The sequence below is a fragment of the Rhinolophus sinicus genome, chromosome 14 (genome assembly GCF_057876585.1).
Source record: "Rhinolophus sinicus isolate RSI-liver-muscle chromosome 14, RSI-T2T, whole genome shotgun sequence".
NCBI classification, from domain to species: Eukaryota; Metazoa; Chordata; class Mammalia; order Chiroptera; family Rhinolophidae; genus Rhinolophus; species Rhinolophus sinicus.
Window position 1 is genome coordinate 64,819,418 of NC_142514.1, and position 21,425 is coordinate 64,840,842.

The 21,425-nt window shown below is 37.4% G+C and overlaps 1 protein-coding gene and 1 long non-coding RNA gene across 2 annotated transcripts in view; one reads left to right on the forward strand and one right to left on the reverse strand.

Moving 5' to 3' along the window:
• Window positions 1-21,425, reverse strand: part of LOC141572127 (uncharacterized) — a 197,738-nt gene that overhangs the window by 83,031 nt on the left and 93,282 nt on the right. The window contains exon 3 of the long non-coding RNA XR_016018655.1: window positions 3,606-3,705. This is a non-coding gene — a long non-coding RNA (uncharacterized LOC141572127). The remainder of the gene's footprint in view (window positions 1-3,605; window positions 3,706-21,425) is intronic.
• Window positions 17,158-21,425, forward strand: part of CLCA4 (chloride channel accessory 4) — a 29,369-nt gene continuing 25,101 nt past the window's right edge. Inside the window, exon 1 of the mRNA XM_088789938.1 lies at window positions 17,158-17,316. Coding sequence (XP_088646064.1) covers window positions 17,158-17,316 — 159 coding nt within the window. The remainder of the gene's footprint in view (window positions 17,317-21,425) is intronic.

Consider the following 21,425-nt stretch of genomic DNA (forward strand, 5'->3'; position numbering starts at 1 on the left):
GTCATATGATTTCATTTGTAAGTGGAATCTAAAGAACAAAATGAACAAACAAAACAGAAACAAACTCATAGATACAGAGAACATATTGATGGTTGCCAGATGTGAGGGGGTTGGGGGTGAGTGAAAAAGGGGAGGGAATTAAGAAGTACAATTTGGTTGTTACACAGTAATTATGGGAATGCAGAGTACAGCATAAGGGTTATAGTCAAAAATATTGTAATAACTACATATGGTGTCAGATGGGTATTAGATTTATCAGGGTGATAGATGGGAAGAGGGGTTGGGGGAGAGGGTGAAAAAAGTGAAGGGATTAAGAAATACAAATTCATAGTTACAAAATAGTCATGAGAATATAAAGTAAAGCACAGGGAATAAAGTCAATAATATAGTAATAACTATGTATAGTGCCAGGGGGTACTAGACAAGTCAGGGGGTCACTTAAATTATATAAATGTCTAACCATTATGCTGTACACCTAAAATTAATATCAAATAATATTGAATGTCAACTGTAATTGAAAATTTTTTAAAGGGAGAAAAAGGTGAAGGGGAGTAAGAGGTTCAAATATCTAGGCATTGAATAAATAAGTCATGGGGATGTAATGTACAGCATGGGGAATATAGTCGTCAATCATATTGTGATAGCGTGGTACGGTGTCAGATGGTTGCTGGACTTCCAGTGATCACTTCTTCAGGCATATCAGTGTTGAACAACTACGGTATGCACCTGAAGCTAATGTAATATTGTATGTTAGCTAAATGTTAAAAATTATTTAAAAAATTAAAAACAAAAAATAAACATAACCAAACCAGCAGTAACAATAAATCATGCACAAGGCCAGATAGGAGAGATTCAGGCTGACACAGAGCAGGCGGCCAGGCCCTCTCCCAGAGTGGGGCCTGGGAAGACTTCCTGGGGAGATCTCCCTGTGGTCAAGCAAAGGGTGAGAAACTTCAATGATGTTCAAATATCAACGTTTTGAAAGAAAAACTGGGAGAGTTTTGCTGGTGCACTGAGCTTATTTTGCTCACTGGGAAATGCAGCCTGGTGGGTGGGGTGTTTGGGGAACAGGAAGAGCATCCAGACACTGACAGAGTATGTGAAGTATCTGGGGTACTGACGAGGCCCGGTCTTGCTGCGGTGCACACCTCAGGAAGCAGCAGTGAGGCAAGGGGCCTAAAAAGAAGAAAGAGGCACCTTCAGACCCTTCAGCCGCTTGTGGACACCAGCATTCAATGCCCTGATCTGGTTGGACATGGGGCCTGGGGGAAGCACGAACCATCTCCTTTGATGCAGATACTACATTCCCACGAACACAGCCTAGGAAGGCAGCAGCCTTTTGATGGCAACATACAGTGCACTTGTGGTCCTATCTAGAGCCCTCAAGGATTCTTCACTCAAACTGCTAAGAGGCCAGATGTCCCCATCTAGGGATCACACAGCTGAGTGAATGAACCTCAGACGGAGCTTTATTTCCATTGTTTTCTTGCTCATCTCCTTTTTTCTCCATTTTAATTACACAAACAGTATATGTTAATTTTAATATCAGCTTACAAACAGAATAAACTAAATGAAAATCTTAAAAAAAAAAAGAAGAAGAAGAATTTCAAGACAACTACAGCAGAGCATTAAATCAAGTACAGGACCTTTCTGAGTGAAGGGCCATTTGTGTCTCACGCCCATGAAGCCAGGTCCAGGAGAGGCACAGCCAGCCAGGGGCCAAATCAGAGCCCTCTAAATGGAAGAGCTGTCCTGTCAAAAGTTTGTAAAGATGGGCAACTAAAGCTCAGAGTGAAATAATGTGCCTACAATCTCAACTGGTAAGTGATTTAAGTAGTATTTAAACCAGAGTTATTCGCAATCTAGAGTCCAACTTCTTTACTCCCTCTTGAAAGAAAAGCCCAGTTGCGTGGACTGAGCCAACCAACACTGTACAAGCCTCAGATTTCCAGATATTCTTTTTACCACAACCGAGAAGCACTTCCAGGCTGATTTGTTGGCAGGCTGATTCCAGAAACATAGTTGCAGTTACACTAATACTATTCATAAAACACTAGCTTGATGAAGAGAGAGGAGGCAAGCAGCTTTCCTTACTAATAATAATTTGAATATATAGAATAATAATATCAAGAATAGTTATTATTATTTAGTAGTAATTGTAAGAATAGGTAATTTTTCTTAGCACTTACTATGTGCCAGGTACTGTTCTGGGTTTCGGCTATATTATCTCATTTTTTCCTCACAGAAACTCCATGAGTTTGGTAATATTATTACCCACATTTCACAAATGAGGAAACTGAGGCAAAGAGCAGTCCAACAAATTGAGTAAGGTCACACAGCTAATTAGTGACACAGTCAGCATTTTTAACCCAGGCAGTTCAGCTGCATTGAACCATCTCTCTCTAAACATAGATCCCTCCCTAAGTTAATGACACCCACTTGAAGGCAGGTGGAATTAAACCAACTGACCCAGACAGGATGATCAGCAAACATTTCTAAAATAATAGTACAGGGAACTTTAATAGCATTTTAGTTTATCTGACATAACTAACTAAAATCTCACATTAACCAGTTTTTCTTGCACTTTACTTTTCAGAAAAGAATTTTCAAATACTCCCATTAGAGACCAAACTTTTTCTTTATTATGTAGCCAAGGTTCCACATGCAGGAAACATTTTATGTTTAATTCAATTTCCTGTGCACCTCCCTTTAGTACACCAGGAACCAGGAAATAAGGGGAAAACCCTTTTAATTCACCAAACTGTTACAGTAAGAAACAGTTCTAAGCAAAGCTATTAACTTTAGAATTGCATGCCAATCAAATTTGCTAACAATGGACAGAGTTCATTCATTACCTAGCTTGCTTGTTTTGTTTTTTGGTTTTTATGCTGGACAACGAGTGATTCAAATTTGCTAATATAATACAACCTAGTTGTCTAGTGGAAATGCATGGATCAAATATGCATACCTGGTAGTGAATTCGTGGTCCTGAATAATACGCAGTGACGGAGGTACCAAGAATACAAACAGAAGATCCTAAGCCCTAGGATTGACTGACTCATTCAATTTCCGCATCTGAGAATGGGGTATATTCCACCCCTAATTCTCTGTATGCTGTGAGCAATCCCAGTGACTGGTAACAACAACGAGAACAATAAAATCCTTGTTACTAAATTTAAAAATATGTATATATGGAACAGTATTTTTACTTTTCAAATTAACAAAGATATGATTAAATGTTAATACTTGTCAAGTATATGGTATCCCATGGATTATAGATGGGCACTGTCTTTCTAGAAAGCAATTGGCACTGTCAGGGGCCATAACCATCTCCACCCCTTGGCATATCAGTTTATGTCCGGATATCCATCATGAGGAAATAACTAAAGTTGCCAACACAGGCGTTCATAGCAGCATTACCTGAAAGATACCCAAATTGGAAACAATCTCAATGCCCAACAATAATAACAAATAATGATGTATTCATGTGATAGAATTCTATGCAGTCATTTAAAATGGGATTTATGAAATATTTATTTCTTAAGGAAATGCTTTAAAAATATATATCTACTCACTAGTTATGGAACACTGGACAAGTTACTTACCTTGCTGTACTACAGCTTCCTTATCTGTAGTAGAGGACAAAAGCCTCATAGGATTGATATGAAGATTAATTAAGTATAAGCAGGGTGATTAGCTCAGTACCTGAAACAGAGGAATCACTAAGTCAATATTAGTCATCTGACCACCTTCATCATCTTTATCCTCGTTCCTCTACAGTCTTTTGATAGAATGCTTATAATATATCCGGTTTTTAAATGTTTACAAAAATAAATACACAGTATGGTCTAATGATTCAAGAATATATATATACATATATATATATATATATATATATATATATACACACATATATATACATAAATATATGTATGTAAAATAGGTAATTAAAATTTCTTTCTGTAAGTCTTGTGATGTCTTCCAACATTTTTATAGTAAACATGTATTATTTATAATCAGAAAAAATGTTTTTACGTATTATATAAGAAGGAAACAATCTACATAGTACAAAAGTCAAAACATGTTGAGAAACAAAAACAGAAACATTTTGCCAGAAATTCAAAATAGCAACAACAAAAAATGAGCCTTGGGAGACAGAAAAGAGCAAAAAATGAGGAAAATGGAGAACATATCCTCTGCAGCATAAGGACAACATCTCAGCAGTGTGTTCAGTGGCCAGTGTGCGACACTAAAGACACATGGGACACCACACACCTCTACAGAGCCAGAAGAGACCCCAAAAGTTGACTTACAGAACGATAATCCCGAGTTTGCAGCTCAACTAATTGTAACATTAACTAGAAGATGCCTGGAGTGGCAAGCTTAAGAAACACTCATTGAAGATATAAAGTCACTGAGCTTTCTCCACCCCCTCTCCCCATCACTGATCACCATATGAATTTAGTCGGAATTGATTACTAAAAAAATTTTAAATGTGGCACTTCCCTTTTGTGAAAATATTTGTGTGCATCAATAAAAATTCATCCCTTTGGCCAAAGATTTGAAATATATGACCCTGGTGCCTACTGGATGGTACTTGTGAAGACTCTTGCCACCTTCACTCACTCAGGTTCCATTACATTACCCAAGTTATCTTCAATATATCCTACTCAATATTCTCTTTCAGAAAGATAGACATGAAAATAGTTAAAATTAAGTTTTCAAACTCAGTGAGTTGGGCTTAAGTTATCTGGAAAGTTTAATGACATGATTTATTCCTGATTGATGCCGGACCATCAAGGCTACCACACACCCAATACAAATAACAAGGACCAGACTGGCTAAGACCGGTTCTCCCAGAGCAATAGCAGCCTGATGCATCTGCCAACCAAGGTGTTTTCACCTGGGACCATCTTAGACTTCAGGAATCATCCCCAACATAGTTTCAGAATCTGATCTAGGTGGAAAAAGTTGCCAACCAAACTGATCTGTATTGGTCCCGGATAACCCGTAGTAGGACTGGGTAGGGACCTGGCCCACAGTCAGATGATCTGGCTGCCAGTCAAGGTCTCCCGACTCCCTGGGAATGCTGCTTATCAGACAGCCAGTTCTGTTTGCTGCCTGGCAGTCAAGGTCTCCCTGCTTCTTGGGATGCTGTGCACATACAAGCAGGGCCTGCCAGATGATTTCTCCCACAAAATGCTCTTTGTTAGGCTGTACCTATAGAACCTTGTTTTTTTTCTCTGCCTGTGTACAGATCTCTACCCCTCCCAACAGCTGCCATGGGAGATTCTCCCGGGTCAGTCAGTCTCAATGAACCTATGTCCCACACTCCCCACCTGGTGTGTTCCTTGGGCTTGTGACTTCTCAGGCACAGATCTTGGAACAACTTGGACTTAGTCGAACAGACTGCTTCCTAGTTTTCCCAGGGACCTACTTCCTGAAGGAGAAGCAATTCAGCTGCCTCCAGTAAATCTGTGGACCAAATGGAAAGCACCTTTGGCTATTTTAGTTTGATTACAGTTCAAATGGATAGTTGTTGGTTTAGAAACAGTACAACCTTGTGTTCAGAAAATGAAAGGGAAATGCTTCAACATAGACATGACAGCCATATTCCTTAAAATCACTGTAGCATCAGAATAATACAGGTCAATGAAATTGCAGGTCATATAATAACAATTTCAGAAAGTGTCTTGGTAGGACCATATTTTAGGAGTTATCATGGTTGATGTCTAATTGTTTAATCGAGACCATATGGGGGAACACATATGAGAGTAGTGCCCAAGGAGGAAACAGGTCAGTGATTCAGAAATGGGGACTTGTAGGAGCCGGTAATTAGTCTTTAGGTTGTGAAATAAGAGTAGATGAATTTGTTATAAAAATGATGGGACAGTAAAGAAAGTTGAATGTATGTTTCTTGGTATATGTGAGAAACTATCCCAGAGAAAAACAGTGAGTGGCTTTTCTCTGTAAAATTTGCTCAAAAAGAAAATTCCCAAACTTTTCAAAACATTTCATTTTATGTTTTAAACACTTAGGATGACCTTGCAAACATTTCCTTGGAATACTTCCTGCTAAACTTAAAACCAGAACTAATGTTCCCACCCTTAGAAGAAGGAGAGAACAGTTGTTCTTGGTTAATGTGCTTCTCAAACTTGAGTGTGCACCTAAATTACTTGCGGGGCTAGTTCAAATGTAGATTCTGCTTCTGTAGGTTCAGGGGCCCAAGATTCTTAATTTCTAACAACCTCCAGATGATACTGGAAGACCTCACTTAGAGTGGCAAGAACTGAGAGTGCCCACACTTCTCATGTTTTTGCTCTTTGACCTTGCCCTCCAACCTTGCCCTCCTTGCTATCATTGACTCACTCAGGGTAGGTACCTGACTCAGGTGATCAGTGATCAGTCTTCTCTGGGCTACAGATGACTCCTTCAGGTTGGTCACCTGGCTCAGAACAAGCTGATCAGAACTCTTCTCCAGACTTTGGAACCAGAAATGGGGAAGATGATTAATGTCTCTCTGGCAGCAAATCTATGCTGTAAGGCTCAGGACTAATCTCTGTCAATGTTTTTTCACTGAAAAGGGGGATGCTGGTATGAAGTGAGGAGGGCAACAGGCCAAGAAATGGGTAAAAACATAACTATATTTATATCTCCAGTTTTCTCAGTTCCCAATGAACCTGAGCTCTAGGGGCAACCTCACTTTGGCAATGCTACATGGGATATGCCCAATATCCTTCCAAAAATAAACAAACAAACAAACAAATAAATATTTAACTAATTTATTTGAGTTGGTTTTCTGTCACAAGCAACCAGAATGCTGCCGAAAACACTCATACAATATAATTAATATTTCAGAAAACAACTTGTTTTATTTAATTCTCTTTTTTGATCTGAAAAACCATTCAATGCAAACTTTATACACAAAATCTGTTTCCTAAATGTTTGTTTCTCGCCTATTGGTCTGTATCATCTAATATCATCTAGTACCTGGAACATAGTATTTGTTGACTTGGATTCACCTCGTCATTGAGCATAATTTGTCCTGTATGACAGGACCACACGGTCCCTCCTCTTCCAGTGACTTGTAGTTTAGTCAGAGAGATAGACAAAGTAATTTAATGTTATGTGATATGATATCATATAACTACAGGAGAACAGGAAGAAAGCATCATGGAAGAGGTGACACCTCATCTAAGTTTTGAATCACAAAGGAAGAAGGTAATTCCAGTCAGAAAGACCAAATAGACAAAGGCATAAAAATGAGAGAGAGACTGTTCCACTTGGAAAAGTGTGAACGTTTCTGTACGGCTAAAGCAGGAAATGGAGAGGACAGGAAGCTGAGTAGGAGGCAAAGGGAAAGTAGCTAAGCTACAAATTGAGGAAGGCCTTGAATAAAATGCCAAAGACTTTGGACTTAATGCTGTAGACAATGGGGTAATGATAGTTAAAAAGCTGCAGCAAGACAAGATCATGTTAAAATTTACAAAGACTGTGCTGCAAAATGTATTGGGAGGAATCAGGATAAAGACCATGAGTTCTGTAAGGACAGGGATTGCAATCTTTGAGCTAGTGGGCCATTGTGCAAAGTTATAATGAAGTAAAATAAAGTCTTTCAGGGTCAATTGATTTTTTTTTCTTTTTCATTACCTGTTACAGGTATCCCACCTCTCTTACATTTTCTATTACACATAATTTAGGAAGTGTTACAGTATTATCATTTTAAATGCATCTTTTTTGACAGCATATGATTGTATCTTTTCAAAATCTAAGTAGAGAGTCTCTCTCACCAAAAGTGAATTTAAATAATTCACATAGGTTTAGTGATTTGTTAGAAACTATTTCTGCCATCTTTTCCCATACTTTCTATTTCAAATATTTCCTTTTGTTTCTTCTATTCCTCTCCATTTCTAACTTCCATTGGATAGACTGAGTTTCACTCTGCTGTTTTGAAAATCACACCTTATGATTTTCATCTTCTGGTAGTTATCTCAACTCATTAAGACCCATCCTTATATTTATTATTCATTTATTTATTTCCTATAGTAATAGAATTCAAACACATCAATACCTATATTCCCCTTATGCTCTTCACTTCTAACAGAAATGCCTTAGCAAGCTCTTGTCTCTCTCTGGACGCTAACACCATCCTCCCTCATGTTTTCTAGAGTTTAAATTGTGAATTGATAAATTTTTATTATCATTCATTACTTATTTAGGCAATAAATTATATTAAATTATTTATTAACATTTATTTCGCATATCTTATCGATTCCTTTTCTATTTATTTTGCTTCTTGCTGGAGAAGCTCCTCTAAAAGTGTTGTTAGAGTGTGTATTAGGTGACCCGAGGCCTAGAATCGCTGACATCATTTTTAATTCACTCTAGCATTTAAGTGATACAGTGGTACCTCGGTTTTCAACCGTAATCCGTGAGTTCTGAAACATTCGAAAACAGCCGACACCTAGGCCTCAGAACCTTGCACTCAGTGGAAGCTGAGTGAGTTATGTTCAACTTCTGAGTCGTGTTCAAAAACTGAAGCATTTACTTCTGGGTTTACTGCATTCATAAACCAAAATGTTCGTCAACGGAGATGTTTGAAAACCAAGGTACCACTGTAACTTGAAATATTAAGCTTAATTTTTTTTTCTTTCAATACTTTGAAAATAATATTCCATTAATTCTTGCACTTAGGGTTTCTGTTCAGAAGTCTGGGCTGAATGTGTAGTTGGTCATCATCAGTGTAAAGAGGAGAACTGAAGCCATGCATGGGAGTGAAATCACCAACTGGAACAAAGGGAAGGAGAAGAGAAGGACCCCAAAAATGAACTCTTGAGAAAAGTCAACATTTAAGTGGGGGATAAAGAAAGAGGCATTGTAAACTACATTGAGAAGGAACAGCCAGAGATTTCCAAAGATAAACAGGAGTGTATCAGTTAAAACAATAAAGGAGTCGGTTTCAAAAAAAGAGGGAATGAATGATCAACAACATCAAACATTACAGAGAGGTCAAGTAAGAGTAAGTACTCCCAAGTTATTTACTGCATTAAACACTATATCCAAGTTACTGTATTTTCTTTTTTAAGATGAAAAAGTTTTGGATCACTTCCAAATGCTGTTGAGAAGGAGTAGAGAGTAGGAAGACAGCAGAGAGGGAGATACAGAAAACGGGGGGCAAATGATGCATCATTGAGGTGCTGGAGGAATGCGAAGGATAAAGAACACACAGTCCAGTTTCATTCTTTTGCCTGTGGCTCTCCAGTTTTTCCAACACAATTAATTGAAGAGATTGTCTTTTCCCCATTGTATATTCTTGGCTCCTTTGTCATAAATTAATTGCCTATATGTGTGGGTTTATTTCTGGCTCTCAATTCTGTTCCATTTGTCTATGTGTCTGTTTTTGTGCCAATACCATACTGTTTTGATTACCATAGCTTTGTAATATAGCTTGAAATCAGGGAGTGTGAAACCTCCAGCTTTGTTCTTCTTTCTCAAGATTGCTTTGGCTATTTGAGATCTTTTGCAGTCCCGCACATATTTTAGAATTATTTGTTCTAATTCTGTGAAATATTCCATTGAAATTTTGATTTTGATAGGGATTGTACTGAATCTGTAGACTGTTTTGGTTGGTACTGACATTTTAAAAATATTAATTCTTCCAGTCCATGAGTATGGTATATATTTCCATGTTTTTTGTGTCTTCTTCAATTTCTTTCATAAGTGTCCTACAGTTTTCAGTGTACAGGTCTTTTTACCTCCTTGGTTAAATTTATTCTGGGATATTTTATTCTTTTATGCAATTGTAAATGGTATTGTTTTCTTAATTTCTCTTTTTTATAGTTTATTGTTAGGGAATAGAAGCACCACCGGTTTCTGTTCATTGATTGTATATCCTGCGACTTTACTAATATATTTATTAGTTCTAACAGTTTTTTGGTCTAACAGTTTTTGTGGATCTGATTCCAAACACAAGGAAAACAAAAGCAAAAAACAAATGGGACTACATCAAACTAAAAAGCTTCTGCACAGTGAAGAAAACCATCATCAAAATTTACTGAATGGAAGGAAATATTCATAAATCATATATTCTATGGGGGGTTAATATCCAAATTATGTTTTAAAATTCATAAAACTCCACAACAACAAAACAAATAACCCAGTTAAAAAATGGGCAGAGGATCAGAATAGGCATTTTTTTCCACAGAAGACATACAGATGGTCAACAGGCACATGAAAAGATGTTCAATATCACAAGTTATTAGGGAAATGCAAATCAAAACCACAATGAGATATCACCTCACACCTGTTAGAGTGGCTATTATCAAAAAGACAAGAAATAAAAAGTAGTAATGGAGAGGATGTGGAGAAAAGGGAACCCTCATACCCTGCTGGTGGGACTATAAATTGCTTCAGCCACTGTGGAAAATACTGGAGATTCCTCAAAAACTTAAGACTAGAACTACCACATGAACCAGCTATTCCATTTCTAGGTATTTATTCGAAGGAAAAAAAACACTAATTTGAAAAGATATAGGCACTCCTATGCTTACTGCAGCATTATTTACACTAGCAAGATATGGAAACAATAACCTAAGTGTGCATCAATGGGTGAATGGATAAAGAATAATATACACATACATACATATATACATACATACATACATACATATAATGGAATACTACTCAGCCATAAAACAGAATGAAATCTTGCAAGCTACTAGTGAAAACATGGATGGATGTTGAGAAAATAATGCTAAGTGAAATAAGTCAGAAAGAGAAAGACAAATACCATATGATTTCACTCATATGTGGAATCTAACAAAACAAAACAAAACAAAAACAAAAACAAACTCATAGATACAGAGACTAGATCAGTGATTACCAGAGGGAAAACGGTTGGGAGATAGGCTAAAGCGAGGAATGGTCAGTTGTATGGTGATGGATAGTAACCAGACTTTTGCAGGTGCTCAGTTTGTAGTGTACACATACGTTGAATCATAGTATACCTGAAGCTTATAAATATATATATATATATATATATATATATATATATATACACACACACACACACACACACACACACATATATATATAATATACATATATATTTTCCCTAATCATTATAGGATTTCCTATATATACAAAGAACACATTATAGAGATCACTGTGAATAAATTAATCTAAGTATTTGCTCCTGGCATAAAATTCTTTAGACAAGCAATTTTGTTCAAAGGATTTTTCTCCTTATGACTCTTTGAGACCTCATTACATGAAGAGAAATGCTTTAATTTAGGAGTCATATGTTCAGTATTTCTGTAGCATCTGCTAACTTTACAACCGCTAAAAAAATGGGTACCTTGGGCTCAGAGTACAGCCAGTGTAACAAATAGCAACAGAAGTACCAGCCAAGGGGAGTGAGGAGGGGCTGGCCCAGTGTGCATGAGCAGGAAGCCACAAGAAGAGGTCGAACTGGACTCAGAGTCAGATGTCTGTGGTTCAAGTTTTGCCACTAAGTCATTTACCTTCCTAGGACATGTGATCTCATCTAAAACATCAGTGGTTGAACTACATGGTCTCTCGGATATCTTCCAGCACTAAAATTCTATTATGTGGATATTTGAAACCTCAACTCCTAAATTCTGAAATCTGGAGATTTCCTGTGTAGAAAATCCTGTTGTGGTACAAAGAGTACAAAATTTCAGAGAAGGGAAATGACAGGCCAGATTGGTCAGGGAAAACTTCTAAAGGAAAAGTTTAAGCTAGATATTAAAGAATAAGCAGGAATTTGAAAAATGAATATGGTCAAGGGCATAACAGTGGAAAAACTAATTTTTCAAAAAATATGGGTAGACCTTGTTGATAAGAAAGGAAGATTTATTATAGGTAGTACTGGGAGATAAAACCAGAAACAAAAGTTGATGAGGTTGGGATGTATTCTGAATAGCAAGTAAAGGATTGTGCCAATCTAATGGGAACCATGAGCTCTTAAAGAATTAGAGAAGGAAACGGTAGTATTGCACATAAGATAATAAGGTGATGTGCCAGATGAATTGCAGCCAGAAGACACTGTTGGCTAAGAAGTCTGTAAGAAGGCTGCCAAATGTCCTAGTTATGGGATGAAAAATCCTTGAAAATTGAGGGTTGTATACCATTGGTAAATACTGCAAAGAGATTAGTTGAATAGAGCCCAGTTTCTCTAACAGCGAGAGGAAATAGAATCATCTCTAATTGCCCATCCCCATGTGGGGAATCGGTAAAAAGGTAGACTTCCTTTTGTTTATATAAGACTATCCAGCTCTTCATAGCCATAAATTTATCTCCTTAATGGGTTTTAATGTGCAAGTTTGGGATTATTGTGTTTCCCCGAAAATAAGACCTAACTGGAAAGTAAGCCCTAGCATGATTTTTCAAGATACTCTTAATATAAAATAAGCCTTACCGTATTTCCCCGAAAATAAGACCAGGTCTTGTATTAATTTTTGCTCCAAAAGATGCATTAGGGCTTATTTTATATTATGAGCATCCTCAAAAATCATGCTAGAGTTTATTTTCTGGTTAGGTCTTATTTTCGGGGAAACACGGTAGGAGCAGGAGAGAGCTGAAGTACTACTTTGTAGAATAGAAAGTGTTTAGAGTTCTAGGAATTTAACAATTGGGAGGAAAAGGTAAGAAGCAGAGAATGAGGGAAGGGAGGGGAAAGCTGGATGGACACTAAGTAGGAAGAAGTGCCAATAAGAACCCCTTAATGGTGGGATGTCCCAAGAACATATAAAAATATGTGATTTCACAGTGTACTCTATTTAATGTATTGAGTATTAAATTGACAACAAGCAAAAATGAAACAAGCATTTCCCTTTCAGAGTTTGGAACAGATCTGGAAACAGGAGTCAGACAGATCATCAAAATATTGGCTCTGTCAATAATGAATTTGGATTAACAAACATGACTAGACCTGAAGCACTACTGGGATTCCTAATGCTTCTTTCCATGTCTAGAACGCAGAAAGATATTCCTTCCAGCATTCCCCAGCACACATTCTGAGTAGATACAGAGGGAACCACAACCTCACCTCACTTGGACACTAGCAGGAGGGAAAGAGAAACTTGTTTACAGATCTGTCTCTAGAAGGCAAGACAGAAGGACCCTTACCCATGTGTGCTTGGCACAAGGAATCTAGAACAGAACAAACACACAGAAGACAGAGAGATCCAAAAGAGGAGGAAGAAATTAAATCTCAATCTATGTATACCCCAGGTTCTGGGTTAATAGTGAATAACTCATAATAATAGAAATTCAGTGCTGCCTTCAGAAAATTGTGTAAGGATGAGTAACTCAGCTTTGCAATTTAAAAAGAAGCTCTTTTCATTTTTTTAAAATGAAAATATTACAGATATCATTCTTCCCAGGGAATAAAAATGAAATCATAGATCATATTCCTGCCTCAATAATAATAATCCAAATCCTCTACTCATAAGGAAAGAAACTGGCTGTTACTACTCTCTTAGCATGTTACTGTCCCATCATTTAAAAGTCCCATGACAGGAGACTTCTGTGTTGCCATGGTAATCAGAAGTCTGACTCTCCCTGGAGAATTCAGTGTTGTTTAGCCAAATTCCCAGAGAAGAGAAAAATTGGGAGGGGATGTTAAAAAGAAAAAAAAAATTAATATCCCATTTTCTTGACTTTTCTATTCATTCCCCTTCTGAGGGACACAAGGAACTTATCAGATTGATAAATTTAACAGAACAAATATAGTTCTTTTATGGCTGCTGGAAACCAGTGTTACTCATTCAATGAATCTACTGTTCCTTATCACAGCAATAAAATGTCTATTTGAAGCAGAAAGAGAGTAGGATAAGGGAATTATTAACATGATAAAGGTAAGTTCTCCTAGGATCCTAAATGTTCACCCAAACTATTATGTAATAGAAGCTGTTCCCCACTAGAATCAATGATTAATCAAATGTTATCAACTACTTTTCTTTTATGGTTATGATCTGGTAACTAAACTTGGCAAAAACTGTATTTTAAGGTTATGTAAACATTTTTATACATAATAAAGGTTTTATACAGAAACAATGCATAGTAACTATATTTTCAAAAACAAACATATTAATCAATTTGCTAGTATTGCATATATCAACCTAGAGATTTTATTAAAAAGTGAAATAAAAATTAATACAGCCAAATATGAAATTACTGTAGGATATTTATGGACACTGGGAGTATTTTAACTAAAGAGCCTTAGTATTAAATGTTCCAAATTTCTACAAACTGATGTATAATTAAACAAGAAATCAAAACTACAATTAAAGTTACAAACTATGTGGCAATAAATGTCAAATACATCAGTGGAACAAAGACTGTCTAGACTAGAACACAATATATTAAAACTTGTGAGACATGGCAAGTACACTACTCAGTGTACTTGTTTTAGCATTTGTTCATAAACAACAATAAATAAAATAGCTAGCAATCAACTTGAGAAGTTAGAAAAAGAGCTACATTATAAATGTAAAAGGAATGGAAGCAATGACTAATAAAAGATATTAATAAAATATGAGCACCAAACAGTAATAACTAAAAGCAGCAAAAATAATTTTTAAATGTATAATTTCTGGAGCTAATGGAGGTATATGGAGAATACTTTCTCTTACATGATATAATCTCCTATAAATGTTCAACAATAAGGAAATTTTTTAGGCTATAATTATTCTATATTATAAAATCGTGTTCAAAATTTAAATAAATGAAATAATTCTGTATACTGTTTCCTAAACTCATGTATGCACATACAAACTTAAGGGCTGTTGCCATATTTATGTACTTAGTCTACTATTTTCTTAATAGATCTTTAAATCAACTCACTTGAAAAAAAAAAAACTTGGTATCATTATAACAGCAATTTCTGTGAAATCATAGGTTTGATATGTTGAATAATGACTGAATTTTTTTCAAAGCTCCTTCTTGTCCCAGTTATAGACCAGGAAACCCAATCTTTTTAAGTATCCTGAATGAGCCTATTTGAGCAGAATTCAACTTAGACACACTTGGTACAGTCCTTTCTGATTTGTGGCCAGCCAGCCTCTGCCCAAAACGTCTAGCTGAGGTTGGGTTGATAGAAATAGTGACCCTTGTAACTGGGTAACCAACGGAATCAGCAAGAGGCAGGCTAGTTATGGATGGGGATGGCTCTGAGGGCACCAGAGAAGCTGCCCGCTTCCCTACTTATTAATACAATATGGGCTAGAAACACAGCAAGAGGAAACAATGGGAAATAAGTCAAGAGCAGACATTTGTCTCCAATTCCAAGGAGGTCCTTTCTCACAGTCTAGGAAGCTTCACTCCTTTCTGTGACACCAGGCACAAGTACAGGAGAACTGTTATAAATATTTTTTTCTATTTGCACAGAGCTGGACATGTCCAGTGCCTGAAGGTAGCTTTTCCTAACTCCTCTGGCTAAGTGGAAGAATCTCCCTTCCAACCTTAAAACCAAGAGTTTCACAGTTGTAATCTAGATACTCCCCAAAACATTAGAGGGGATCTGAGTCTCCCAGGTTTCTCCAACATTTCAAAGGCTTTGGACAAGCTTCTGTTTAGGGGCTGTGATCTGTTGTTATTTTGGGTTAAAATGATAATCATTCACTAGTTCAGTTTGTCCATCAGTCAGTAAATTTCCTAAGCACCGACTCTATGGGATAGGAGCAGGCTTCATAGTTTGCTTGAAGCCCCCAATCTGGAAATCTGGGAGAGGTAGTGGGCAGCTGGAAGAGAGGTCACTGAGGCTAGGACAAGAGCGCCTAGGATATATTTGTTAATACACAGCCTCTTACCCCATCCAGGAAATCACAGTTTCCCTGGGATTGTCAGCATAAGCTTCATCCGGTACCTTGTACAACGTATAAATTCTATGAATGCACAATTATCCCATAATATTCCTGAAGGAATGGAAGGAAGGTGTGGGATGCTGCCTAAAAGGGCTGAGTCTGGGCACAAACAACAAAGCCTGTATCTTGCTTGTTCAGAAATTAAAGACATTTTCTGCTATTCTATTTTCAGTTCTCTTTTGGGTTGCTGATGAGTCATGGCTGCTTTTGCTTTAGGAGTAGACTTTCTTGATTCACCATCAAAACTCCTAACCTGGCCCTCTTCCTCCTTTTTTAAAAAAAATCTTATTATATTATTTACCTTATAAATAACATTGCTGTATTGTGGAGTACTTAAGTCCACATGGGCTCTGCAGTAGGAATGCTGGGTTCATACCCGGATTCTGCCATTTACTAGGTTATGTGATCTTGGTAAGCTACTGAATCTCTGTGTGCCTCAGGCTCCCATACTAAATGTAGATAATATTCATGCTTACCTTAGAGAGTTGTGGTGAGGATTAGGTGAGAGACTCTCTTCCCTAGTAAGCACCAAATAGATGTTAACTATTAATATCACTCACTCTGCTTTAATAGAAACCAGCACACTATCAGACTTTTAAAAAAAATTATAGTTGACATTCTACCAGACTTTTCTGATATACTTGGATGAAAGCAAATTCTATTCATTCTTTATTAGGCAGGATTTTAAAAATATATATTCTAATAACTTTATCAAATCGTCTTTAATTTATCAAAGTCTTTAAAATTTTTAATTTAGATTTCAAAGACATCTTACCTAATTTGGTGTTATTTACAGTTCACAATCTTACATTCTCTTCTATTATTTATACCCTTGGTAAATAATCTAAATAATTAAATTACTCTGTAAAAGTGAAAAACGTTAATATTTTTTATTTTATTCATTTCACTATGAAATCTTATTAATTTTCCCATTGCACTCTACAGAAAATACAAAGTATGTGTCTATATTTAGAAAATTAACCAAAATTAGAAAGTACAGAAAAAGCTTCCCAAGCTAAAACGTGCAATGTATTTTATAAAATGATCTGATGACTTCTATTTTTCTGATCACTTTTATAATGACATAATGTAAAACGATTGTATAAACAAATCAAATATTTTCCCACATACGTAAAACTGAACTTTTTACAGTCAATGGCCCATAGACAGCCACACCTACAAAGTTCAAGAGTACACAGTATATATGTATATATAGAGAGAAGATCATAGAAAGCCTCTTGCATTGAGGCCAGAAACAACTCCAGGAATAATGGGGTTATTCAGAAGCATCGTTTTCCTCTTAGTCCTATACCTGCTGCAAGGGTCCAAGACTTCCTTTGTTCGACTGAATAACAATGGCTATGAGGACATTATCATTGCTATAGATCCTCATGTGCCTGAAGATGAAACACTAATTGAACAAATAAAGGTAAGGAAGAAATGGGATTTTTTTTTTTTCTGTTTGAATTACAGAGAAGGGAAACACATTAGTAGTTAATAAGTATTAAGGACATTTCTGAATGATCCAGAAAGTTTAAAAGCCGCACAGTGCAGTGAGGACCATGCTGGAAAGGACAATGTGAACTGGAGGCCCTAGACGGGTCTACCCTGTCTCAGCAGACAACCAAAGATAAGGCACAGGGGCCTCTCTGAGCCTCAGTTTCTTCACCTGTAAATGGGCAGCTGGATTTGTCCATTCTTTAAACAATTATCTACTGAATGCTTGTGGCAAGACACCAATGAATGGAAGATGCCCTGCCCTCATGCAGTGTACATGATTCTTTTCAGATATATGTAATAAAAACATGGAAAACTATAATAGCAGGTCAGTTGGCAATAAGTTGCTATGGAGTAAAATAAATCAGCAGAGGGGGACAGGCAGTGTTTGTAAGGCTGAAGTAGGGGGAGAAGGTGGGTTACTCCTTCATGTAGGGTAGCCAGGGAAAGCCTCACTGTTGCTGTGACATCTAAGCAGAGACCTGAGATGAGTGAGGGAAGAGCCCTTTGAAAATCTGGGGGAGGGAATAGAAGCCTCAGCAGCATGGCGGTGGGCACATGCTTGATGCAACCAAGGAAACAACTGTAAATGGACAGGAGGAAAGGTGGGATTGCTAAAGTTGGAGAGGTAGCAGGACCCAGGCCACTGAGAAGACTTGGGCTTTTACTATGGGAATTCGAGTGCTATGGGAATCCATGGAAGGATTCTGAGCAGAGGTGTCACGAGGGGCGGCCTGCAGGGTCTCAGCTCCCACTCCCCACATAAGAACCCAGGACACGGTGAGGCCAAAAGGAACACCCACGGAACCATAGATGGGGGAGTCATACCACTATACTCTTGCTGGCAGCTGGGTTGGAGACACAGGAAGCAGGAGCCACACTATCTGCAACCTGCTGTCCGCTTCTCTGCAATCTGCAACCTGCGCTCCGCTGTGCTAACTGCAGTCCGTGCTTGCCAGCTACCATCCTCTTGCTAGCCCCCATTTTCTGCTAGCGTAGCCATAGCGGTTATATTAGTGGCCAATGGCTCACTGGTTACAGCTGACGGCCAACTAGCCACAGCTGATGGCCATCCAATCACAGTCGATGGCCATTTACTGCCTGAGCCAGCACCTTTCCATGTGAGGCCGAGAGCCTGAAAACTGCTCTCTGGGGCTCTGTCCCCACAATAGGAGACGTGTGTTCTCTCGTGAATATTCTAGGATCACTCTGACTGTAGTGTTGAGGAGACTGTAGAGGGCTTCCACTTGTCACTCACGCTGTATAAGCTCTGTGCAGCATAGAGGTGGAGAGGGACACTGGGTAGGAAGGTACTGCAGGTGAGAAGAGATGGTGACTACATAGGAACGGGGATATTACTCTTGTAGGGTAGAGATCATGAAGGGTTTGCACCTGAACACTTGGGAAGATGGAATTATCATCAACTGAGAAGGGGAAGACTTCAGTGGAGATTATTTGGCAGTTGAGATATCAGGAGTAAGCTTGGGACATTTTGAATTTGAGATGCTTATTACATATCCTTGTGGATGGAGACAGGAATCAGAATTCATGAGGAAAATCTGGGTGAAGATAAAAATGTGGAACTCTGTAGTGTGTAGATGAGCTTTAAAGCTGTGAGAACAAATGAGTTCATTAGGTAATGCAGGACTGCACCAAGAATCGTATTCCGAAAGTCTTTCTCAATTCTGTCATTCCTTATCATAGATTGGTGTCACAGCCATGTAAATTTGTGTCTCCTGTCCCTGTCATCAACATCTCCTAACTCCTTATATTCAATTCCTCCACTACTGTGTCCCTCTGTTCATTGTTTTAGCCTTCTGCAGGGGAGTTGTTATCAATCAGAAGCTGACAGGCATGATCTGAGTTGTGAGCAGGTGATTCTGTGGCTGCCATTTATCGCCCATTCTGTATGAACTCTTGCAGCATAGTGGTGTTCACTTATTGATACCTTTTTTACAGGGTAAGGTAAGGATCCCTTTCCTAAAGGACATGGGCTTGAATAGCAGTTAATAATAGCTGATACTGGGTAATGGATTCTTAGTGTCCAGGGAAAGTCGATCCGTTTCAAATACTTCTGAACCTCAGAAATCAGTATTTGGAAGAATTATTTGTAGGGGTAAAAAGAAAAAAGATGCTAAAATGGTCCTCTACTGAAACTGTAAGTAAAAATTCAATTGTTAGTAGACATTCTTAGATCACGTGATGTTTCCTGACATTCTCTCAGCCCTCTACAAAGTCCTTGCATTTATAGTATCAAACAATTGTGCAAAAAGCTGTCTATCATCCATATTACAAAGAAGAGAAAACTGGGATTTGGAGAAATTCAATGATTTTTCAAAGGTTTCCTAAGTAGCACTATCAGAGGGGAGATCCAGCACATGGGCTCTGAAGACTTAAAGAGCTGGGTTTGAGTTCTGGCTTGTAGAAGATGAAAAACAAATCACTGTGTATTTTTTTGTAATTGGTGAACCAGCATGTGGATATAATATTACTCCTGGGATACTGCCTGACCACAGTATGAGTTATGCTGAATTGATTCATAATTTAGGAACTGAGATGTCAGCTCTCATGTATCTTTTTAGTTTGAGAGTACTTGTTTTATGAAACATTGATATCTTAATCTTCTTTGATCCAACTACAATACTATAGGAATTCTGAGAAACAATTTAGAAGGAATAGTATAGAAATTCTGCTTGGAAAGCCTGAAGGAACCATTATTAGCCACACTAGTATGCTCCAAGAGCTCACAGTCGTCTGACACAGGGTCTGTAAAATACCTCCATGACCTGAGAACACACCACTACCTAAGATAGTCTCAAAGGGCTATGGAGACTCCAAAGCAAATGAAATCCCTTGGAGTTATACAATACACAACCCACACAACTGTATGCAGCAATCCTACTTTTCTAGTTGGTACCATAATTCAAACCAGCACATACATCTTTTAAAATTTTTTGAGATATAAGTGACATTGTATAATATGTTAGTTTAGGGTGTACAATGAAATGATTTGATATGTGTATACATTACAAAATGATCACTAAAATATATCTAGTTAATATCCATCACCATAGCATACTTACAAAAGCTTTTTTTCTTGGGATAAAAAATTTTAAGATTTACTCTTTTAGCACTTTCAAATATACAATACAGTATTATTAACTATAGTCATCATGCTGTACATTATATCACCATGACTTATTTATAACTAGAAGTTTGTATCTTTTTACCCCACCCCCATCCATTCAGCCAACAACCGCCACCCCACCCTAATGCCTCTGGCAACCACCAGTTTGTTTTCTGTATCTTTTTTTTTTTTTTTTTGATTCCACATGTCAGTGAGATTGTATGTTATTTGTCTTTCTCTGTCTGACTTATTTCACTTAGCATAATGCCCTCAAGATGCAGCCACGTTGTCAGAAATGGCAGGATTTCCCTCTTTTTTATGGCTCAATTATATTCCATTGATTTTATATAGCACTTCTTTATCCATTCATCCATTAATGGACACAGTTTGCTTCCATGTCTTGGCCATTGTAAATAATTCTGCAATTAACATGGGAGTACACATGTCTTTTTGAATTAGTGTTTTCATTTCCTTCAGATAAATACCCAGAAGTGGAATTGCTGGATCAAATGTTAGTTCTACTTTTTTTTTTTTTTCCAGGAACTTCCATGCTATTTTCCATAGTGGCTGCACCAGTTTGCATTCCCACAAAAGTCACAAGGGTTCCCTTTCTCCACAATCCCTCCAACATTTGCTATTTCTTATCTTTCTGATAATATTCATCCTAACAGATGTAAGGTGATATCTCATTGTGGTCCTGATTTGCATTTCCCTGATAACTAGTGATGTTGAGCACCTTTTTATGTGCCTATTGGCTATTTATATGTCCTCTTTGGAAAAATGTCTATTCAAATCTTCTGCCCATTTTTTAATCAGATTGTTTTTTCTTGCTATTGCCTTTGTTTTTGTGTCAAATCCAAAAAATCATCACCAAGACCAATGTCAGGGAGCTTACCATTTATGTTTTCTTCTAG